Below are 25,630 nucleotides of genomic sequence, written 5' to 3' on the forward strand. Positions count from 1 at the left end.
TGATGCACGATGCATTGCTCCTCCATATCTTTACATTGCTAAGAGTTGTGTGCTGCTATATTTATGCTCTGAACACTAATGGAACTAATGAACAGCTTATTTCACAAATTAATTAGTGTATTCAAGTGCTCAGCAAGTTACATACCATTATTCAACAAAAAAACCCTTACACTCTCTGCCCATGATAAAATGAGTTTGACACCCCTGGATAGATATTTCAACCTTATCTTTCTTAAATAAAATAAAAAATTTAAAAAAAAAACAGAGACCGCTTAAATCACATCCCTCCACAGTGTTAAGCATGACAATTATATATTCTTTTTTTTAAAATTTTACTTACTATTGGTCATAGCGGCTCATTTCTGTTGGCAGAGGCAACACTGAAACTGATGATCTGCTCCGTCCCAGTCTTTACAGCATGCTCCAACCATTCGCCAAAAGTCCTGCAAATGCTTGTATGATACAAATCCAAGAATGAAGTGATAAACACTTCCAGTCCATGCCGTAAATGCAATGTATGATGGCAAATGTGAATTTTTATGTGATGTAGTAGCCATTTTATGTGTGTATGAGTTGCTAGATTAAAAGCTCTAACCAGAACAATGTCAATGTTACTCTATGTTGAGCTGCTACTTAGCATGCGCATGAGTCTGTGTGCGTTTGAATCCTATAAACACATGCATTGACAAAACTTGACCAGCTAAAATGTGTAACATAACATTTTTATTTTCCCATGTGTTTATTTGACTTCCATTTGAAGACACAGTTTTGCACAGTGGCAGGGTTTGCATAGGTCTGAGAAGGTAAAACGTGGCAGCTGACAGACTGTATTTCCACATCACAGATAAAACCAGGTCAGCCACCAAGCAGTCAAATGGACCACAGTTTTTAAGAGTACCTTACAGTAGTTACAAAATTTTCAGTTACACAGCCTGGAATATCTTCTCAGATAAAACTCTATAGCATTTTGGTCATGAGGGAACTCACACTGAACTTTATAGGATGAACATGAAAAAATAATTCAAACTGATGGTGCAATTTTGTCGTTTAACTGATACATGTAAATAAAAGTATGGCTCATATTTTTTCCAATGTGAAATGATTTGAGATGTTGCCCTGGATAAATATGAATTCATCATAACTGTCAGAGACAGGGCTAAGCAGTAAGAGTAAGTGTGGGTTCAAATGGTCACCTTAAAGTGCACCCAAAATCTTCATCGAAAACTCACCATGTGCAGGCTTTAATGCCTTCATGGGGTGAGCATTTGACACTAAAAGATTGCTCAAAGTGCATCACCACAACAATATAAAATCACTAAAACAAAACTAATAACAAAACTTTAAACATCCCTAACATTTCCTGCTATATATCAGACATGTTTCTCTCATCATAAGCGTATACTTACAGCATGCATGTCGGGCTTTCACTGGTCCCCTTTTGTCCAGTTAAAATCCCATTCTGATTCACACATAGGAAGCATAAGCACTTCAATATTGGCATCTTTTCTTAATATAAGATATCCCTTTACAGCTGATGCTCTTTAAGAGACACCATGTTTAGTACACAGGCTACACTGTAAACATTCATTGTTTTCTTTGTGAATAAATACTCCAGGAACAGTGTTTCCAAATCGCTGCACACGTGGAACAATTTCACACATCCATTATCTTTTGGGACAATAATAACAAAAAGTTCTTAAATTCACAGCTTCCGCTGTTTCAAGTTGTGAAAGCAGACGCATAGAGAGCAATTTACACAACACATTAAAGTTGGAGTTGCTGACTTTGATAAAAAATAAGTTTAGTCATATTCACTCAAACTGCGACTATATCCCCACAGCATTACACAAGACAGATGATAAACTACATAACTATAAACTTAAAAAAAATGTGCACAGACATTATTATAAACCCCTGACAATAAACAACGATAAATGTTGGAAATGGAATGAAGAAGTGGATACATTTCTACATGTTCTATGGGATTATCCATGGTATTAAAATTTTGTAAGGTGGTACTGAAAAATTTTGCAGTGTAGCTCAAACAACCTCTACGAGAATCCCCACAACTGTGTCTGTTGGGAGGCAAATCTCTTGTGCTGCCAGGTCTTACTCAAGCAGAGTTGAATTGACAGTAACAGGTTTTTATCGTTGTGGAGCGGCTTATTCTGCACAGCTGGAAGGGCCCACACAGGCCAGAGCTTACAGAGACTGCTGCCTTTGAAAGTATAATAACCGGGGTAAATAATATCCCAAGCAAGACTAGTCAAAAAATTTTTTATGGCTCACATCAGAGGAGCAACATCTTTGAGGTGATGATTATGCATATGTATGTATGTGTACTTCTTAAAGATTGGGATGCCAGGGTGGGTTTTCTGCTACTTTTTTAAGTTGTATTGTAAGTTTAAGGGTGTATTTTCCTTTTCTTTTGGTTTAGTTTGTTTAATTTGGTTTAATTTCATTTGATTTGTTTTTTCTTTTGACTGTGGATCCGTTTAATATCTATATCATATATATATTTTTACATAAAGTCAGCATTTTCAATGAGTGTGCTAAAATAAATAACAACACTGATCAAAAATGAATCCAGATTTGGTTACTGCACTCCCTATTTCTCACCTCGAATATTTTCAGAAACATATTTTAGGGCACTCTTTGGCTGTAAAATGATAAAGTTGCTCCGGGGCGTGGGCGGCGTTCAGTGTTATTTTCAACACGGCTCTGTCTCATATTATACTTTGTGGGTGTAGTGACAGTTTCTGCAAATATGACAAAATGCTATTTTCATAAAAGGCACCAACTGCATTTTTAAGCCTAAATCTTACAGATTTAAGCCGTAGATCAAATTCTTGTGATATGTACTATGACTTGCTGTGATTATATCATTCTATCTCCATACACATCAGTGTAAATACACTGTTATCCACAAGCCCACAGCGTCAAGTCTTCATCAAATCCCACAATGCCACATGTTCTTTGTCAGCTGCAGGCCATTATTTTATGTACGTGGTGGTCCCCAGCGTCTCCCTGAGATCTTAGTTTCTAAAAGAAGCAAAAAAGAAAGAAGTTAACAAAGATTCTGTGAAGATCTGCATTAAATCTTTGTAACCTGAGCAAATTGGTTTAATTTATTTCAAAATATAAGTCAAAAACAAAACCAAGAAAATGACCTTTAAAAAAGTGCTGAAAATAAAAAAATATATATACACACATATAGGCATATATTTTATAAATCTTTTCTCTATATATCTTTTTAACTGTATCATAATTCAAATGGAACTGTATTATAATTATAATTATATTAGTTATAGTTTTCTGAATATCTTTTCCCTAATTTTGGGGATAATTTTCTTAAAGATCCTCCCCTTTTTTTGAAGTAATTTTGGAGTATTTCTCTTGTCACCTTTTACTTATTTCTTACAATTTGTGGGACATTTATTGCTAGATTGGTCATTGCAGGTTAAAAAAAAATCACCAGATGAATTACCTGTTTGGCTTTTTCTGTCCAGCAGATGGAGCCAAAGCAGCTTTTCCTCTCTGCAGGGCATCAGTGGACACCTGCAGGCCTTTCATTTGTTGCTGTTCCTACATCAGAATAAAAAGTCTTTCACTTCAGAATAACTTCACTGAAAGTAAAGCAGAAAGGCGCCAATGGCTTTATTGAAGAATACACAAAAACTACTCACCCCTGACGGCCCGTTGAGAGGACAAGGTGGTGGAGGTCTGTTTGGGGGGTCTGGTCGGGGTTTGGGTACTGCTAAATGCTGTGAGTGGGGTTTGGCATTCAGGGAGGGTAAAGGTGGAGGTCCTGAAGGTGGTGGAGGAGCCTGTCGTCTCTGCTCGCTGAGCTGTGCAGATTTCACAGGAGGTGGAGTGTAACCCTGAGGAGAGTACTTTCTCTGAGCGGAGGCTACAGGCTGAGGTGTCTGCTCTCTCTGCTCTAGAGCGTAAGCAGGTACAGGAGGAGGCTTTCCTGCTGGACGCACAATGCCGTTTCTGGACCGAGTTGAGCAAGACGGGCTCGGACGAGGAGAGGATTTCTCCTGTGGAAGAAGACAAAGTGCATGGGTTCATCTAATATTCACAGAGAATATGGAATCATCGTATTGCCTGGGTCATTATGGGCTTCTTTACCAGGTGATCTGAGTCCTGTTTTTTTAGCAAGAATGTCGGGTTGGCATGACCGTTCACATGACCGTTGGCCTGAAGAGGCTTGCTCTCGACTGGGACTGAACAGCTGGGGGTGAAAACACAAATACAGAAGTACAGATCATTTATACATCAGGACAACAGCAAAAGCAAATCACCAGCCAACTGCTTTTTACTATGATGAAGACAATTAGTATCTTAAAATCCAGAATGTGCTGGGCAAACTATCAATTTTATGTCAATATTGTGATATGAGACTAAATATTCCGTTAGATTTTGGATACTGTAATAAGTAAATGTATCTATATATCCTATAGACATTACTGATGATTATTTTTCAAAAATCTCAATTGTGTATGCATTTTGTGAAAGCATCAACAGTCACAATATTATTGCAATATTACTGCAATAACGTTATCAAGGTATTTGGTCAAAAATACTGTGAAATTTGATTTTCTTCACATTGCCCAGCTCTTCTCCCGGTTGACATACGTTGGCACTGGAGGTGGAGCGGAGGTTTTCAGTGGGTGGAGTTTATGTCTGTAGTAGCACCACAGTCCAACAGCAGCCAAAACCACAAAGAGAACCAATGGGAGGACCACCAGGACTGGAAGGGGATTGACTGTTTGGATATAAAATAGACAAGGGTCAGGAAACCGCTTAATTTTAAAGAAATATCATAAAGTATATGATAAACACAGTTGCATGTTAAAAGAAAAGTATCTCACATGGGCCAGTGACGGGTCCACTGTCCACACTCCCACCTGACCCCCTCTGGTCACACAGAGGAGGAGCCCAGCCTGCGTCACAGTGGCAGTTATGATTGTTGTTGCACAGCTGGAAAAAGAACATATTGCACATTAAAATGACCACAGACATGTACAGACGTGAATGACATTTTAGGACCACAGAGGTACCTCAACATCACTTTAGAGGGAAAAGTGTCCAAGATTCAGAGGTGGCATGTAGCTTAATACACTTACTCAATCACACCACTTCAGTATAATTTTGAGGTACTTGTACTTTACTTAAATATTTCCACTTTCTGCTACGTCATAGTTCTACTTTACTGAATCTGAGAGAAAAATAATGTATTTTTTATTTCACACCATTTATCTGACAGCTATAGTTGCTTCATGTTCATTTCGCTGATAATACTACTTTACTTTTACTTGAGGGGAAAGTTCACAACATGAAAAAAAACAAAAAACATAAAACAAATTTTTCCTCTTACTTGTAGTGCAGTTGATCAGTCTAGATTGTTTTGATGTGAGCTACCAAGTGTTGGAGATATTGGTTGTAGCAATGTCTGTCTTGTCTTCAATATAATGGAACTGGATGGCATTCAGCTTGTGGTGCTCAAAGCTCCAAAAAATACATCTGAAAAACTCAGCATCAATGTCTCTTTGCAGAAATCATGACCCGTTTACTCAAGATTATCCACAGGCCTTGTTGTGAGCAGTTTCACGTAGGAACTATTGTCTTTCTGCAACACAACACCTGCCAAACTTATCACCATGCAGAGTAACCTGATCATGATTTCTGGAAAGAGACATTTCTGTTGAGTTTTCTTTTTTGCCACCACGAGTGAAATTTCAAACACTCTGCAACTCACACCAAAACAATCTAGTTGATTATAAAAAGCTCTGCAGATGTGAAGAAAAATGTGTATTTTTTTATGTTGGGTTTTTTATGTTGTCTCATTAAGCAAGATCTATAATGTATGGCTTTTACTTGTATTGGAGTTGACTACTTTTACTTTGCTATACTGATACTTTTAATTAAGTAAAAGATCTAAATAGTTCTTGCACTTCTGCCAAGTTTGCCAGCTCATAATATCAGTGGGCTGGAGGCCAAATCTTCCCCAACGCTCCAAGGAAATCCATCTTACAGAGAAACCTACCCCGTGTCCGTGGCACTTGGCATTGCACTCATCAGCTCTGAGAAAAGATGCATTGCGGCATTCTCCATTAAAGCAGATCTATGGAGAGACGGAGGGGTGTGAGGAGTAGAGTAACAAAATGTGGTTGAAGAATCAAGTGGTTCCTCTCTGACAGGTAAAAGAAAAACTGAAACCTCAATGAGCGATCTAAAGCATGAACTCTGACTCAACAATAAATTCCATTTAGCGTCTCCATGCATGTCTCACCGAGTCTTTACCACACTTAGTGCCTGTCATGACCAGGCCAGGGTCCAGAGTGTCCCCCTGTCCGTCCTCGTCCCCCTGCCCTGGCTTGTACACATGTGTTCCCATACAGTGGATTTTCTTGTTGCCAAAACTGACAGTGGTTTCTATGCGAACAGCATTGTTCTCGATGGGCTTGGAGGCTGAGGTTAAACACTGGATTTTCCCACATTGAGCGTCCCTGGCAGAGAGAAAAAGAAGGGTCTCATTACTTTGTTAAGACTGATCAGTCTCAGGTAAGGTAGATACCGTCCTTGAACTGTGGCAGTGAATACACCAAAATGTTTTGATCCTCACCTCTCCTTACAGCTCCTGTACTTCCCAAACAGGTCTTTTCCACAGTTCCCGTACATGTCCCCGGCTTCATTTACCTTCTTAAAACACAGGTCAGGGGCGGGACGACCATCTGTAGTCGAAGTAGCAAAAAAACCCACAGAAACACATGAATACATACACACATAATAACAAACATGTGCACTTAGTGCATGCACAGTGTGTTATGTGACCACCTGATGGAGACCAGATGGCATCCCTTACTGTTCTGTGTGGCTCCTGTGGTACTACAAAGGCTCTCTGGGGAGGCTCTGTCACAACGTGAATATGGACACTGTCCAATAACAATCGCTAATCCTGCGACCCACTGAGGACTCATCTCTAACTCTGCCCAGCCTCTCTGCTTCAACATGCACTGGAAGTTTACATGCTTTTAAGATACAGTGTGGGATTGTTTGATGAATTAAATTTTGTGCGTATACATTCGTATAGTTTACTCACCTCCTCCCCAGAGAGAGCGACACTGCTGCTCCAGGGTCAGACACATGCCGGTGTAACAGTAGGCCTGCCCACGTGCGCACGATGTACCATCAACTAAATAGAAATTAGCAGGACAAGACTCTGCCTTCCCATCACAGTACTCTGGCAAGTCACACGACCCTGAGGAAGCACGGCACAGCACGCCCGGGCTCTTCAGCTGGACAGTGAGGGGTGAAGAGGAAGGAGGGGTGGAGAATTAATTAATTGCACAGTTATAATTCAGTTTCTACAGTGGTTATTTAACAGTAAAAATTAAGATGGCCATCAGATTCTTATGTTACCTTGCAGTTCTGGCAGCAGACGCCATGGGCGCACTCAGCCCCGGCTTTCAGAGTGCAGTTGTTGGCATTACAGCAAGGACTGGTACACTCCTACACAAAAAAATTATGACGTATGAGTCCCAGCAAAAACATACAAGGAGAATATATACTGCAAAATTCAAGAGACACAACACACCTCTTCCTCTCCACAGTCGCACTCCTCTCCATCCTCCAGGTAACCGTTGCCGCAACGCTCCCCTCCAGGCATGGATCTGGTGTTTGGTAAATTGAAGAGACACTTCCCTCCTCCAGAGCTCAGGTAGCTCTTCAGCTCCTTCAGGTTACAAGCGTTAAACACATGTGGAAATGGATGCCTGGGTTTTCATGAGGAAGAAACACAAATACAGTATGCAACACTTGGTTAATGCTATTTTTCATTAAACCAAAAGTCATCTTTCAAATCCTCAGTTTTTCTCCTTCCCATTCATTTAGTAACTCTAATTTGATCTGTATCGTACCCAGTGGCAGCTGCCATGATGCAACCTCCGTCTTCGGCTTTCGCCTGGCAGCAGCCTGTGCTGTCGTGGCCCATGCCGAAGTTGTGGCCCATCTCATGTGCCATGGTGGCAGCTACACCCACAGCTGGCTCTGAGTGGTCCTAATCAAAAGATGAGTCAAACATTACTTAAAGGTCCGATATTGTTCAAGTAAAATCACCATATCTTTTTTTAAAATATAAAGAATGTACATGAGCTCTGTAAATACTGTGAAAGTATCAAAATACTTAATCCAGAGAGGAATGCACAAAGTCTATATTCACAAAATGTGGCTTTAAATGAGCTGTCAGGACTTAAGTGAAGTTGTGATGTCACAGTTAAACTTTATAAAGGCAGAAACAGCCCTGACAGTGCCGTTATAGTTATGCTTCAGCTGCAATAACAGTGCAAAGATGCTGAGAGCGCAGATGTGGAAGACCCCAAAACACTGACAATTAAAGCAGACTCAGCTTTTTTGTTTAATATCTCAGACAGAGGGTGAATACAGGTATATTTAGGCAGACAGTGTGAGAAAAACATGTTTGTTTGTTATTTTTTAAATTAAGGATGTAACACGTTCTTGTCAAAACTAAAAAACAAAAAAATATATATTAAACCCATAATATCATGCTGAACACAGAGCTAATCATGCAGGCTATTTTTTAAACGTTGAAAGTTGAAAAAATTTACTAAGGATTACATTTCATGAATTACATTTGCCTTGACATATTTCTTTTTCTCAATTCAGACAATTTAGGGTTATGTGTCTTTCTACAGGGCATTTCAACAAGTGTAGAAAAGAAGCTGGAGATCAAACTACCAACCCTACAATTATTGGCTGACCTTCTGTGCCACCTGAGCAACAAACGTCCGCTCTGGACGTCTACTCTCATAGACGCAGAGGACGACTGTTTGTATAAACTCTCACTGTCTCTCACCGTGTTCACTCCTCCAGACTGGTAGTCGGAGCACATGGCTTTGAGAGGTGCCAGCCCGATGGTGGTGCCCTGGAACCCCCTCCCTCTGGAGACACATAACACAAATGGTGATTAGTTCCAGCTGGACAACTGGTTCCCACTGGGATACAACTGGTGATGGTTAATGAGAGATCTACCCCACGGGACAGGAGGCTTAAAGTAGATAGGGGGTACAGGGGGGAGCTGAAGAGGGTGAAGAATGACAAACGGGGTGGTTAGTGGAAAAGAGTGAGAGACACTGACGTGATGAGCTGAGCGTTGTCATTGGGGAGTGTGTTGAGATTTTTGCTTCTCCAGGACAGGAAGGCTGCCAGAGTGCTGTGAGGGTTGTCTGAGACGCTGATCAGGTCCCGGCTGTTCCACACCTCCAGACCGATTAACGCCACACGTATGCTCAAAGCCTTGTAGTACTGTGGGTGTGGACAGGAAAAATCACACACACAGTCACTCACTACGAAATCTTAGTGTGATCAACTCGAGTGTCTGTTTGTGGGTTTCATGCTTCACTTCAGATGTTACCTTGTCAACCAAGTTTGCCGCTTCCAGTAGTTTCTGTTGGGTCCTCTCGAGACTACTCCCATGCTTCTCAAACTGCAAATGACATGAACCACATGAAACACAGAAATAGACACACCCACACACACCCACAGGATGTGACTTGGAGCTTTGTAGTTACTCTACACGCTTTGAGTAGAAAAACAGGTACGATTTACTGACATTCTATATTAAGGTTTCTTACAAATACTGTGTAAGATGGAAGTTTAGATGGACTATTTTTACAGCATGTAAATAGCTCATAAAATTAGGCGACACACGAGGGGCAGCCTGGACAGGTTGCCAGTCAGTCACAGGGTCGACACACACACATACACACAAAGAGACAATGATTCACACTCAAACTCACACCTATGTGCAAGTTAAAGTCGCTATATAACCGAACCTGCATGTTTTTGGTATAACAGACGATAAAAAATGACACTGCGTGTTAAGTATCATGATCTCATCCTGCCTACACAGCAGAACACACATACAAAGCCACATCCTGTACTCCCACATTTAATTAAGTCATAAAAACTGTCCCTGTCTGGTTAAAAAGTTACCAAATATGACCATATCCTCTTGTGGATATGATACGATGTTATCATGATACTTACTTTATAATGCAATATTATTGTGATTCTAAAAGTTTTGCAATATGCTGAATATTTAGATAACTTACATTGCGATTTACTACCTTTTTTAGACTGCAAATGAAGAAAAAACTTTGTCAGTGTCTGTTTTTATCTAATAATATAAAGTTTTCTGCCTGTTCATCCCACTTCAATCATTTAGGTCTGGACTGAAAAGGGACTTGCTTTTTTTTAGTAATCTAGCAAGCTACCGAAAGTTTAATTTGGATTTTCAACAATAAATTTTTTTTAAAAAAAAAGTCAATACTTGGTGTCTGTGTATTGATAGGATATTGCAAAATGTTGCAATAGTATGCTGTGTTGTTTTTTTCCTCACCCCTAATATCCACATCCACATCCTCACCTCAGCCTTGTCTGCCACTATCAGCAACTCCACGTACTTCATATTTTGACTCAGGTCCCTTTTTTCCTGAAAATTGAAACAAACTAGTTTAATACAGAATAAATGATGAATATGAATTTGATAAATATGAATATGCTTTGCGTAAAGGATTTCAGGCAGTTGATCATCGTCCCTCCTGTCCTGACTCACCCTCACACTCTGTGGTGACATCATTCCATGGATGAAGTCGTTAAGTCCCCCTTCGTGCTCCTTGTTGCCATGGTGATGCAGGCAGCTGCCTCTGGGTAGATGGAGACTCTCAGCTCTGAACACGACGTGCTGCTGTGCACCCATGGAAACAGGAAGAGGCTCTATCAGGTAGCTGACGCTTGCGTTCAGAGAGATCAGTCCCCTGGGAAAACAAGACACTGCTGATGGTTCCGTTGGGGAAATCAGTGTGGATCAGTGAAGTGGCTGTTTGTCTGTCTGCACACTGTGGTTTACTGTGGAAGTCATAGTTAATATTGAAAAAATTGTGCACAAAAATAACAAACAAAAGCCTGCTTTTAAATATGAAAACATAACATTAAAGGTAACTTCCAACATCCTTTCATATTGTCAAACTGAACTGCTGGAAATATTCGTGCGGCTGCACATCGGTTGTGATTCTTTTCATTTGGCTGTTGTGGTTTAAAAAATGGGTGGAGCAGAGCGGAGTGTCTCATGTGATTTACTGCTGTTTGTAAGTGAAGATCAGCTGGGGTAGACAGAGCGATATATAGTCCTTGGATTTCTTCATAAAACCCCTCATGAGCACAGACGTCTAAACACAAACACACGAGCATGCATGCCAGCACGGGTTAAACAGCTGTAGAAAACATCTGGAGAGGTCAGACACCCACATGTCAGAGTGCCTCTATGCTGCGTTTGCATTTCTCCTGAGATCTACTTAGCAGGAAGACGTATTCATTCATTCATCCTCCACAACACACACATGGCTACGATTTCTGTCAATGCTTGCCAGTTCCGCCTCTGTTGCCGGCCTCTCTGATTGTCTTTAGCAGGAAGGGTCAGCTGCTTTGGATCCACACCAGGAGAGAACACAGGATCTCCGTACTGAGCTGTACTCAATGAACCAGCTCTGGAGCCAGTGACCTACTAACCTACTGGGCTGCACAAGACACTACACACAACTGTTTCATGTCGCCTTATCTAACTCAGCCATAGTTTGATCACAGGCTGGACAGTTGTACAGGCTTTGGTTACAACTTCTTTTCATCTACAGATTGATCATGCCCACAAAATAATGTGAGGATTATACCTCAGAGAGGATTCCCATCGTAGTGAAGGTTTGGTTCACCTTGTTGCTGGTACAATGGTGTATTTCAGGCTGTTCTCATGCCCTGTTCATACATCTACCAATGACAAGTGATGCACCACAACTCATATATATATCCTACGTATTTGGCAAGCTTGTGTTTGCATAACAAATGCATTGATAGCAGTAAAGAAAGTTGTCGGTTTAACCCTTTGTAACCTGGATCATCATCAGTTTTCTTGTGCTGTGCTCAGATGTTTTTCATAAGCTATTAAAAAAGATTGGGAAAAAATGGCAACTTGGCAAGAAATGTCCCACAAATTGCAAAAAAAAAGAAGTAAAATGTGACAAGAAACTTCACTAATTAGTTTAAAAAAGAGGGAGGATTATAAGATAAATATGTTTTTAAAAAAGGGAAAATGGCCCAAAAATGATATTTATAATTACAATAATTTTATATCTAAAATTATGTATAAGAAAAAATCCAATAAAATACATAAAACAATACAGATTTTTTCTAACACTATTTATTTTTACTTTAAATTTATTTCATTTTCAGGTTATTTTCTTGTAGTTTTCTTATTAATTGTTCACTGAATTTTGAGCCATGTCTTGTTTAGTTGCTTGTTGCCGTCTTCCTATGTTTTTGAAAGACATCAAACCAATTTGTTAAGGACGCAGGTTGGGTGATTAATGGGTCAAAAAACACAGGTCTTTCCCCAGGAGACAGGTGTTTGGAACCATGCAAAACTAATACATTTTGAGTCAATTTAAGGTAGGTTTCTTTTCTTAAACTTAACCAAAGTAACTTGACTTTAAGTATTTAACTTCAAGTTAAGTATGCCACGCCATTCGTGAGGTACTAATGCATTAAATATCATACAAAACAGTATATGAAGATATATTACCTATTTAAAGTCAGCAGCTGATGGTGAAAATCTCAGATGCTTTTTTTTTTAGAACTAAAAATCCACACATCCACGCATTTTAGTTTTTTAAGTGTGATTTTTTGATACTACCAAAATATATTTCATTTGTGAAAATAACCAATTGTATATTTTTTTGCAGTCCTGATAGGTGGATGCATACTATTGCTAGTATGATTCATTTGCACATAAATAATTGGATTTTAAACATGGTTTCTGTGATTGAGAAAGGAGATTATTAACAAGATTTCTCCTAAAAATGGTGATTTCTTGGCCAGGTGGAAGTCTAACTGGGTTTCTAACCAGCTTCTTACATGTATCGGTGTAGAAGATATGAAAAGTGGTGATGTTAAAAGCTCTGAAAATGGCGAAAACATTCAATTTTGGCAAATGACTTAAATGGGAAATGTTGAACAAAGGCATTACTGTATAAAATGTAGACAGGTATTCTATCAATGGCTTGAAAACAGAGATAAAATTGTTATGTATCGATTAGTTTTGTTTTGTTGGTCCAAAATGTTTACATGTCAGCTGAAAATAAGGCAGGAAAATTTGCACTAATGGATCTTTAGCTTTAATTCATCAAGTGAGCGGTGCCAACCCATCTCTAATAGGATCAATTACAAATATCTCCCCTTACGATCAGCAGCACCAACTCCCTGTTTTGAGAATTGGGAAAACTTTCCTTCTGGCCTGGCTTCTCACAGCTCTTTACTGCTTTGCTGAAGAAACTCTGAGGCTACAGAAAAGTCCCCTAACTGTCTGAGCTGTCTTCATGAATCGTTTTTTTTAACTTTAAGATGGATTGAGTCTTATGGGAGACTTTTTAGAATTCTATGAAATGTCTTTCACCATTGGGACCAACTCTAAATACAAGAAAACTTTATTAATACAGGTAAAGTTTTACTTACCTGAGTCCTGAGCATGTGCTAACAGCTACACTTGAGCTTTCCACGCCCAGAACCCTGCCATGGTAGAAACAGTGTCCCTGCAAGACAAAAACAATTATAGCTCATCACACAGCTCTCCCTGAAGGGAAGCAGGGTGATGCAGTAAAAAGAGAAGCCATCATTTGAAAAAAGTACCTTATTATGTTAGCAACAAAAATAGTATTTTATGTATGTACTGTCTGTTATCCTCCTGCCATAGGATTTGATCAACTGCATTTATATCTATTTTTCCTCTATGATTATTTACAACTCCCCACTGCAGTTTAAGAACATCAATCTGTCCCATGGACTTACAGTGCTGGTGGGAGACGAGGACTTGCGGTCTCCATTGGCAGTGTACCATATTTCCTGATATCCAGGGGCCAACAGTTGCCTGGAGAAAGACGGCACAAACTCAAAGACAATTTGCGAGACAATATATGTAGCATTAGACACTCAATGTCCTGAGACAGCAACAATATGACGGAACAATGGTGAAAAATATACAGAGTAAAAGCTGCAGGAAACAGGAGATAAAAGAAGACAGATTCTCTCCAGCAGCCCACAGCTCATAAAACATTCACTGACAGAGACACTCTACAAAACCAGACTGCTTTAAAGATTTAGACAAAGATCCTTGCAGAGATAAGAGGAAATACAAAGAGTAAGTGGAAAGATGTAGGGACTGTAATAAAATCCATATGTACCTTCCCCAAATGACCCTTTTTACTTTGGGGAGCTAAAGTTCGAAACAGTGACTTCCTCTCAGAGTTTAAGTTTGTTGATATGTCCAGATTGCATTTGTTTGACAGGGCTATTATTTACAAATGTCCTCCTATTCTATTCACCATTACTGGAATTTCTCCATTAGTATACAATACAGGCTGCACAGGAGAGGCTGATAAATCAGCAAAACATACACATGCAGAGAGAAACATTCATTTTATTGTGGAGAAGCAGGACATTCCTCTCCATCTGTGTTTGTGATTGAGTGAGTGTCCTCAGACTCGGTCTGTTTCTGTCAAACTTCTGTCAACCTGCCGGCACAATATTTACATCTCATACAGATGCTTGTTTTCCTGTCTCTTTCCTCCCAACTCTGTCTCAATCCATTCTTCCTGTTTTCATTCATAAACTCTGCCTGTCTCACAGCTGGTTTTCTTATGCTCCGACTTTCTAAATCTCCCCCCGCAGTCAAACTCTGATCCATCAAACGGGCTGTAACAGCAAGGAAATCAGGCTGTAGACAAATTCACATCTATCTACTGGTGCTGTCTGAAAGACTAGACTAAAGTCTCAAATAAACATGAGGCAGACCTTAGATGTCCCACGAAGATTTTAATATTTATCATATATCTTTATCTATTTTTCATTTTAGCCAGCTTGTGGCTTTACTTTAGAGTAATCGCTATGTATTAATGAACTATTTTTTCCTTTTTCATCTTTGCTGGATAAAATTAGTGCAAATCAGTGGAGCGAAGTTAAATTAATAGTTTTATATATAATGTTTCTAGTTTTATATTAATAGTTTAACATTACGGGAAATGCACTTACTCACTTTCTTGATAGGTTAGATGAGAAGATCAATCTGAGTCTTTACAGTAAAGGTCCAGTGAGTGGGATTTTCTATTGTCAGAAATTAAATAAGATATAGTTTTCATTGCTTTCTAATCACCTGAAACTAAGAATCATAGTGTTTTTGCTTCCTTAAAATAAGCGGTTCATATCTACATATAGAGCGGGTCCTCTTCCATAGAGTCTGCCATGTTCTACAGTAGCCCAAAAAGAACAAATCAAACATTGATTCAAATCAAGTATTTTTCTCCTACATGCACGGCACATAGGAGAAATTTAATTTCATCGAAAGTGGTTTGGGGATTTAGTCACTCTTTAAAGAAACGAGATTAAACATGTTAATTAAGGAGCTTTAGAGGTGATAGCAGCTGAATTTTGGACAGTGCCAGGCTAACTTTCCCCCCCATTATATGTCTTTATACTGAACTAAGCTAATCAGCCTCTGGCTATAGCCTTATATTTAGTGCACAAGCACAAGACGGGCATCGATACTCTCATCTATCTCTCAGCAAGGAAGTGAGTAAGCACTTTTCCCACAATGTCAAACTGTTCCTTTAAAGGACGATGGAGACAAATGAAAGGAAGATGGGGATTTTTCTTTTTTCTCCCCTCAGATGCCCCGAAGGAGACAAGCCATTTGAAACAATGACAGCCTGTTGATGCAATCAGTCACAAAGCAAGTCCAAGACAGAACATGGCCAGTTCATCCTTTAACAGATTACCACTTTGGGGGGGGTTGAGGGACTCTGTATGCACACACACATGCAGGCAATCTGAGCGAGGACTTAAAGATGATCACTCAGTGGAAACGTATCCGGCTGATGTCACCCTAAATGGGGTAGCCCCCACATATTGTGATTTGACCTTTTACCCACGTTTATATCTGGTCTTCCTCTAGTTTTCCTGCTTCTCTAACTCCTCAAATATTCCCATCATGCTCTCCTCACGTCTGTGTGACTCTTTCTGTCACTTAGACAGACAGGATTAATGGCAGAGCAGCTGATGATTGACTGAGCTTTACTCTGCTACTGTTCCTCCATCGTTACACATGAAGAATCGCGTCTTCCATCAGGAGACACATAATGACTCTTTCCTCCATTCTCGCTTATTCTCCCATGCCAGTCAGCAGCTGTGTACACTAGTAGACTGATGGCTATATAACCTGCCGCCATGTGACTATAGACACAACATGCCATTAGCAAAGCCATTGATGCTACAAACAGCATAATACCAGCTTAGTTTGTCTTAGTTTTTCTCCATTAAAAAACATGCTGACAAAAAATGAAGCCTAGCAATGTATTTGTCACATTCAGAAATGGCCGCTGTATGTTTTATTAGTGTTAAATATAGTTAATGCCTTTTATATTTAAGAAATAGTTTCTATTACATGATTTAAAAAAAAACATAGCTACTGTGGTTGTACCAGCTCCAACCTGTGGTTTATTTAAACTGTGAAGAACTGGATGAAAGTGGAAACAATGCATCTGTCATCCGGCATGAACAAACAACCACAGAAACCACCCAAAATAATTTGCAGGTGAAATCAAACCCTTTAGTTTCAATATGGCTCATCAGTACCTCCAAAACTAAAAATACAGTTCAGGTAAACACATAATTAACTGTGATAAAAATATGAAGACAACTGCAATGCACATGCAGTAAAGCATGCTGTACTTTTTTATTGTACTTTATCGTACTAATGTTTGCTGTTTCCTGTTGCTCTGCATAGCTTATACAGTGTCTTTTGTAGGTTAACTTTACTGCTTTTCTTCTGTCTGTAAATTTTAACCATCACCTCATTGGTTTCAAAATATCTCGCCAAAGTCCTGCAGTTGAAAATTCACCAGCTGGCCAAACCTGGTTCATTTGCAGAAATAATGATTATTGTGCCTTGTCCTTTTAAATAAATAAAATAAAATTCTAACTTACTCAGACATGTATGACAAAATACATTGAAATCAGTTAGACCTGTTCCATTAACAGGTGTCTTATATGCACTTCATAATGCTGCTTTTGCTGCGAAAACTGCATGAAAACGTTTGACATTCTGGTAAATTCCAATTCACTTGCTGGCCGTTAACATGTGGCTTTTGAAAGTAATGGGAAAGGTTACGATCAGAATTCACATCTAGTTCGAATGACTCTGCAGTAGTCGAGGGTATTTATCAGCTCTGGCTTTAATCGCCAGTAATGGAAATATAACACCAAGGTGGATGCGCTAATTCTAGCCCCTTTGACGGCAAGATGCAATGTCTGGCCACCACAAAATACCGTCTGTCCCCGTCAAAGCTGCGCTCGAGCATTGTTCAATATGTAGTCAGCACCAAGGCTGTTTTCTGGATTGTCCGTGATGTCAAGCATGACACGGCAGGAAAAAAAAAAAAAAACACATGGAGAAAGACGTGGTCTTCTGCTGCAGAGTCGTGTACATTGCTCCGGTCTACTGGCAATGGTAAAGTGGTCTATTGGCTATTTTAGTGGGTTTTCCTGTGTTTAAAATACCCACCTTCATGCGTGGAAAAGGGATTGAGACAACTGATACCACTTTCACGTCTTAAATATAAAGCTATAGCCAGCAGCCAGTTGGCTTAGCATAAATACTGTCAATAGAAGGAAACAGCTAGCCTGGGCCTTGTCCAATGATGTGTTAACAGGAACCTCTGCAGCTCTTTCAGCACCTTATATCTCATCTGCTTTCTGTAATCTGTATGAAAAAGTGTACAAACCACAATTTGCGGGTTACGGGCAGGACTATTTCTTGACCTCCTAAAATCTTACTGCAGTTTGAGATTGCCCAGCAACCAGCTGTGTCCCCAGTCAATGCACCTGGCTGAGAAACAGTCTGGCACATAAGCCCCCTGTAAAACTACAAATTGTTTTTATACTTTGGTGTTTGCACGGATTAAACAAACAAGATATAATGTGTTAATCAGCTTTAGAGGTGCTGGAAAGAGGATTTTGTTGCCTTTGAAAAGAGCTACCTGATCTGTTTTCAGTCTTTATGCTAAGCCGCTGCTACTGTCGACCGTAAAAGTGGAATCTAGTTCTAAACTCTTGACAATAGTCTAAACCACAAACAGCCGTGGAATATCCCAAACCACTGAATCTTACTGCATCCTGGTCAATGCTGTGAGCTTTCAAATCAACCCCTCTGTGTAATGGCGGGAGAGCTCCACAGAGTTTGGACATCGTCCAGTGCCCAGACAGATGCTGTGATTGAGGAGCACAATACTGGCTGAATCAGGACTGTCTGGCAGTGAGGCTGAGACAAAGGATCACTTCAGCCTCATGATGGGGGAGAGAAAGGGTGGGGAGTAATGCTAATGTACTTGGGAGATAGTGAAGGAGGGAGGGAGGGAGGGAGGAGAAGGGGATGCGGGGTAATGCATTAGGGTCAGTGGGTCGCATTCCCTCATAGTATCGGATGACATCACCGCACGCCGGCCGAGTGAGGGAGAAAGCTGACGCAAAGTCAAAGCACCACTCGGCAACGGATGATGAAGAGGCTTTTATTGCACAGGGAGGCCAGTGTGCTGTTGTGTGAAACTCTGTGTGTGTGAGTGTTTCCCCAACACACAGGCCTGGAGTAAGACATCAAAGCAGACAGGGCCAAGCCACTGGGAGACTAAACATAGCAACAAGGACGAACGAGTGCATCCCTGCTCTCTGCTCCCCAGACCTGTGATCCATCAGGTCTGTGCTTTCAGCCTTGTTTGTGTTCTCTCGGGGCTGCTGTGTGTGTGTGTGTGTGTGTGTGTGTGTGTGTGTGTTGTCATCTGTCTGCGTGTGGCCAGAGTCTTCCAAACTCTGACCGCGGAGAGCGCGTGGGAGATGTGTATTTGCACCAGAGCCCTGGGGAACATCAGACGAGGTGAAAGAAATGAGAAAGAATCGGGTGCTCGTTTTTAGTGTGGACAGTGGGAGACATACGAGGTGAGGAGGAGGGGAGGAACAATGATGTGCGCATCTCCCAAGGGAGTGCTTAATTCAGGTTCATGCACTTAAGGGTGTGCAGGAAGGGCATTAAACAGAGGAGCAGAGAAAGTCATGCAGAGGAGAGGAAGCAAGAATATCCACACGATTCATATCTCAACCAATAACTCACACCCAAACTGACCCCTGCTGTCGCCACTTTCCTCTTTCCATGACTTTTCGCACCTCAACCTCTTCTCCTCTGGCCCATCACTCACTTTCTTACACTGCTTCCTCCCCTCTCCCTATGTTTTAACATCCCTTTTCCTGCACTCTGAGTCAGCATACTGCCTGGCTCTTAACCAAATCAACCCTCTAAGGGTGCACCAGAGCCTTTCATTAAGATAAAAGCTCAGTCAGACGCACACAGACACTCGCACCCATGCACGTACAAACCACAAAAAGAACAACATGCACACTGACGAGCAGGGCAGGGGTGGATGTAAATGGATTGTACTCCAGCCACTGGGAGTAGTGATGCCCACAAACATTCACAGCTGTGTCTTTCTCCGGGTTGTGATTAAGTGATGCATTAAGTGAAGAGCAGACAAGGTGGACTCGGACTAAAAGGGAGATAGTGAGAGAAAAAAATGAGATGAAAAATGTCACGGCAGGGTAAACAAAAAGACAAGATCAAGACGATCTCACAGCTTGTTTGACTTCCTCCTTATCTGCTGACTGTCAGAGTAACAGTTGCAGGGGGCAACAAGGACGAGAGGGAGTAGCCAGGACACAGAGATGGACACTGGCAGCATTTACTCTGGCCTCTCTCCAAAATTGGACATTGATCTTCGGTGACACAAACTGCTGTCTTCTTCACCCCCGCGATGATCTCACAGAGCCGCATTAGGCCAACAGAGGACAAATCAAAACACAGTAACTCACTCTAGGATTTGCTGTTTAGGCTTGGAGCGAGGGAAACACTGGCTGGTGGTTGAGTGAGGTGGTAAACCTCAAAATAAATAATGGAACTTCAAAGAGAAGAGCCAGAAAGGTCTCTCTCTCAATGCTGTAAAATGTTTTTTTGGTGAAGGGGCTGTGTGAAAACTATTGGGGTCATGGTTCAATTTTTAAAAAAACAAGACCCTTCATTTTCATAATGGATCCTTCCCTAGACTTAGGAGAAAACCTTCTTTCTTAATATCTCTGGTTACAATTATAGTGTCAAATTGGTGCAACTATTTTAATCACATAAAAGTGCATTAAAAATTGAAATGGTATACAATTAAAACTTGGTATGTTAGCAGAGCAGTAATTTCCATACTCTCTATCCAAATGCTAATTAGAAATTAGTGTCATGTTCACCCAAACACCCTTTCCCTCCACACCCTCTGATAAATTTTGTACAGCCCCTTAGGGAGTTGTGGCACAGGAGCATGTAAGTATTATAAGCTGAAGCTTGAGTGAATGAAACAGAAAAGATTATTTACGTGATTTTTTCCACATCAATAAAGCTCTCAGACAGAGTACATGAAAGGGTCAATACTACGGAAGACAAATCTTTAAAATGAAACAAGTATTTTTACTTGAAATTTTCCTAATTTCTTGTATATGTTTTCTCATTAATATGACAAGTAACAATTGTTTTAATTTCTACAATTTTATTTTTTCAAATCTTACCCACCCATCCATTTTTTTCACATAACCTAAATCCCACTGTAACTGTAGCAGAGGTTTGACCTGTGAAGAAATATTAACAGCTTTCCTGTTTCAGGAAACAGTTAAGACGTTGCACAAAACTGATTTCATAATTTTTTTTTGCAAATGACTTAGATGAAATATATATATACACACATATTTTACTACATAGTGTTTCCTCTTTTCGTGGAATAATCAGCAATTCTTCATCAGTTAACACCATCTCTATGTCGCACTGAGGAGGAGGAGAAAATGCGTAAAACTCTTATGATATTTATCTCAAACTTCTTTCCTCATTTCTGTCGCTCTCTTCACCACACATACGCAGACAAACACTGTGTGTGATTGATTAAAATTCCTCGGCCAGGAGGAAATCTAACAGTGGGACCACCTGCTGGGGAAGGAGAGCGAGGGGGGCAAATCCCTCAGGGGACGGTCAGGCAGACACAGTGGAGTCATGGTTTGTTAATGTGTGTGTTTGTGAGTGAATGAGTGACACACAGAAAGCATGCGCTTGATGGAAAAAAATGGACTTAATTTCTAATGTTCATAAAAGCTTCCCTTTCCACTTCTGTGCTGGCTTGAATCCAAAAGTGATAAACCATGGCTCTGTAGTCACCGCTAACATCTCCACTGCTCCGGTCCTCCCTGCTGTCCCACCCAGTGACTACACTGTCCATTAACTGAGCAAGATACTCCCTATCACCATCCCATTGTTACTGGACAGGAACCGCTCCATCACTTTACAGGATGTTAGGTGCAGACTCACAGTCTTAACTTCCTGTTTGCCCAAGGCACACAGATCGGGTGTCAACCCTCTGTTGTCCAAAATCATCACCCTCCTTTCCTCACTTCATCCCCCTCTCTGCACCCACAGGGCACTGACCTTATAAATGTGTCTATGTGACAGCTAACATCTGGTCAAATAAATGGGGCCAGCCGCGTCGTCTTGTGGATGGCTAAGAATACACAGCTCAGTGTTGAATATTCTCAGTTTAGACACATTGAATAGTTTGATACCGGCGACTTTTTGAATAACTTTTGGGGCTTTTGTCTCAGTTTTGCTTAAGTGTAACCACAGTACACTTTGGGTTGTAAAAGTAGCACCAATATTCAGATTGCATCGAATTGTTTAGCCAAATAATGTATTGATTCAAACGATTTTATGTGCTCATACTGTGCATTACGTTTGGCACCAAGTGTCATTAATGTAGAGAAACTGAACCTGTGAACCTTGAATGCATTTAAAGTTCAGATAAAGTGAATTCAGAGATTTGTTTCAAAACACCTTCTGAAGGTTGGAAACCGATTGTTGAAAACATGTTACAAAGACCCTTTACTATATAGTACTAAATTATGGAGTTAGATGGTTGACTGTTTTTTCACCATTTTCCTGTTTTTAGATTTTTTGGGTGGGCCTAAAACCACAGCTCGATGATGCAATGGAGCTATACTCAGCACAACCCCGCCCCTGACAATGTAGCAGTATAAAAACGAGAAGCATCATTAGCATTGTCTTGTTATTGTGCGTGGCCTCCGCTCCTCCAGCGGACACGCCCCCAGCGTTTCAGCTTAGAGACTACTGTGCATTTTTTCATGATTTTGAGACCTTCTTTTACATACTCAGCGATTTTTTTTAAAATTTGGTCAGGTGTTTAATAACACATCTTTCCGTGATATGAAAAACTCAAAGCACATTTCAATTATCACTTGACCCGGACTTTAACAAGAACCAAGGTGCAACCTCCTAAGTGTCAAAAACTGCAGTTCCTTGAAAGGCCACTTGAGGCTGGCTCCAAAATGAGTTAATCCCCATAGACCCCCGTGTTAAAATGCCCAACTTCACAGCAGAAATAAACATGTTTGCTGCCTTGTGCGAAAACTGATTTTGGTCTGGCTATTTTTCAACATTCATGACAACTGTATGGGCAGTGATTTGGGGGATAGGCTGTCTGCACGCCATCGCTACAGTCTGTGAGTCAGATCCTCCCGCCAGCCTGTCATACAAATACGAGCACTTCTGGCTCCAAAACACCAAGACAGTGAAGGCCAAAATGCCAAACTAGAGGCTACAAAACTGGAGTTCACAAACCAGTGGGGAGCTACATCTTTTATTTATACAGTCTATGCCGAGAATAGACTAGTGTTCAAATCTGAGTTCATAAAAGACAGACTAGCTGCTTGTTCAGGTCATGGCTAGACAGCAAGCGAATTCTGGCGAGACCGCGAGGCACAGGATACATAATCCATGCTGTTATTTTTTTAATATTTAGCCTAAAAGCTGAACAACAAAGTGGCACTCGGGTGAGCGGGGTCTACACTTTACCAATAGAAATACATAGCAGCTTTCTCTTAAACTCTCCACCCAGTTTTTATGACATAGTATAATATAGTATATTATAGTAAATAATATTGAACATCATAAAAAGTCACAGTATAGTAAGCAATAAAAAAAAGTGTGTGCACTCAGTCATTAAAACTTTGTTAATCCCTAATGTAAGATTTTGGTTCAAAATGCTTTCAAATGAACAGCTTAACTGTCTGAGGGAATTCCTCCTCAAACCTTCCTGTTGTGAAGGGTTGGTTCCCCCAATGTTAAATAGGTGATTACGGCCCTGTTCATTGGAGCTATGAGCTGCACTTAAAGTTATCTGAGACATTTAATCCCTATGAAACACAAAGAAGGTGGAAAGAACTTAAGTCACTCACTCATTTCTCTCCAGGTGTAGTTTGAGCTCCTGGCCCTCGGCTGAGATCAGAACCTGTGCCTCTGCAGGATGCTGGAAGGAAATGCAAGAAGCAGTCAAACAAAAGCTAACTTACTGAACACATGTCAAGATTATTGTCAGTTATCTAAACCATTCTGTTGGTGAAGCGGACAGAGAAAGAAACAAAGGCAGGCAGACTCACCTCGTTGTTGGCAGACCTCCTGTGTCTGTCAGGATGCAGCCATGTGGGGTAAGTAATTTCATAACTCTGTACATGATCAAGGATGCTTCTCAGTGACGCCTGCTTATTTTCTCCTGATGAAAACAGACAAAAAGAGCATGATAAATTTCTACATTAGAGGTGGTGCAGCATTTGTCACATATTAAAATCTCTCTTTTTGTTTGTTTTTTGAGCATCAGATGACTCCCTTTTACCAGAATAAAAAAAAATACCAAATTTGACATTATGCGTGCACAATAAGCATGTGGAGGGTGGTGTGTGACATTTTTAATTGAAAATACATTCAAATGCAATTCAAGGCCGATCCAGTTTTTCCTCGAGACATGTAAAAACCCAATTCCATCGCTCCGGGAAACAGTCAGACTCACCATTGTAAACACCGCCTTCAGATGGAGCAGCCTGAGCACAGCGGAGGAAAACTATGAGCCACAGACACAGAGAGGACTGCACAGCATCGACGGGAGGAGGACGCATTCTCCAAAACGGCTCCAAAACAATCTGCTAAACTGAGACATAAATGTGCGCTCAACCGGTCCGGGTGTTTCACATCGGATGAAGAAAACGCCGCCGGGGTGACATCGCGATAAGCCGCCGCTGCTCGTCTGATGCTCGCGGACCGCGGGGCGCACATCTCTCTCATTCTCAACCCCTCCCCTTCACGATCGCACACAGCGCGAGGGACACCGAGCTGTCGGCTGAGGTGAGGCAAGAAAATACAGGATATGGTGAAATGATGTTGTACGAGCAACATGACAATGAATTTGTTATACAGCGGACTAATATGACACATGCACAGAGGCTTGTTTGGAGCAATTTTATGGAGCATAAGGTTAATCTTAGACTTTGTTTAAAAAACTGGTAAATATTCTAATATTTACTGCAACATTATAACAATAACATTGAACCACCATAATCGTAAAGTTAAATTCTGTAACAAAGTAGTTTCGCATGGTTTAGGATTAGAGGGGTTGTCTACGTTAATTTTTCAGCAGTATTTCTTAAAGGGGTACTCCAACATTTTAGATTTTTATATTATTTTTTTAATCTTATTTACATTTTGTAATATGTTATACTTTTTCTCTTTTTTTTTTGCACATTTCTCTGTATCTGACTCTTGAGCTTGCTGTCACGTGAATTTCCCTGGTGTGGATTAATGAAGTCTTATCTTGCCTTTCCATAACGTTGGTGCATTCACAAGAGACATACTGAAAAAAGTATGATGAAAATTGAAGCAGTAGAGACACAGATATTCACACTTTTACTCATCATAGTCTGCTTCAATCTCCAAAAATGCTGGATCCTACATGTCCCATCATGCAACACAAAACTGGACCCTTCCTGCCTTGTAAATTCCCACATTTAGATGAGCGGTTCTCGAGAAAGCTAGTCTAACTAACTCCACATATCTAGTTTGTGAGGCGGACTTGAGATGACATCACTGTGACATTTTTAAGGTGACCTTCTCCCACATTAGAGCCACTGAACACATTATACAACCACTCCTCAATGCTATCAAACTGATATTTATGTATAAAATGCATTGCTTTAAACTGCTAATATAATTAAACATTCACAAGATGTCAAAAACTTGCTGTTATGCTGTTTTTGGAGTTTTCAGGCATTACTCCAAGATGGCTATCCCAACTGCTAACCATTCAAATTGCCTCAACACTTAAACGACCATCATGGTCATTTTGAAGTTACAGTTAAGTATTTGGGGGTCTTATTGTATCAAATGAAAAGTATGTATCTACTTTTAAATGAGATGAATCGATTGTATTACAGTACAGTGGCTGTTATTTAGCTGTTCCTGTCAATGATGGTGGCTTTGAACCAAGTTGGCATCAGTTTGTTGACACCTCTGTGCCGTCTCTAAGGCTTATGTTAACAT

The 25,630-nt window shown here is 40.4% G+C and overlaps 1 protein-coding gene across 1 annotated transcript; it reads right to left on the bottom strand.

The window, feature by feature from the left end:
• Nucleotides 1-706: 706 nt before the first annotated feature.
• adam19b (ADAM metallopeptidase domain 19b) lies at nucleotides 707-25,601 on the bottom strand. Its single transcript, XM_042493079.2, has 23 exons — nucleotides 24,108-25,601; nucleotides 23,701-23,813; nucleotides 23,500-23,570; nucleotides 13,921-13,999; nucleotides 13,588-13,664; nucleotides 10,643-10,844; nucleotides 10,454-10,519; nucleotides 9,440-9,511; nucleotides 9,164-9,330; nucleotides 8,882-8,966; nucleotides 7,926-8,065; nucleotides 7,604-7,781; nucleotides 7,429-7,518; nucleotides 7,109-7,304; nucleotides 6,632-6,740; nucleotides 6,299-6,515; nucleotides 6,053-6,130; nucleotides 4,878-4,986; nucleotides 4,642-4,771; nucleotides 4,135-4,237; nucleotides 3,687-4,043; nucleotides 3,488-3,585; nucleotides 707-3,042 (listed from the first exon to the last, which is right to left on the bottom strand). Exons 1-23 carry the CDS (start codon nucleotides 24,211-24,213, stop codon nucleotides 3,036-3,038), a joined length of 2,850 nt encoding a protein of 949 aa, XP_042349013.2. The 5' UTR covers nucleotides 24,214-25,601; the 3' UTR covers nucleotides 707-3,035.
• Nucleotides 25,602-25,630: the final 29 nt, after the last annotated feature.

The sequence above is a fragment of the Plectropomus leopardus genome, chromosome 8 (assembly GCF_026936395.1).
Source record: "Plectropomus leopardus strain MGB_pleo_1.0 chromosome 8, ASM2693639v1, whole genome shotgun sequence".
NCBI classification, from domain to species: domain Eukaryota; kingdom Metazoa; phylum Chordata; class Actinopteri; order Perciformes; family Serranidae; genus Plectropomus; species Plectropomus leopardus.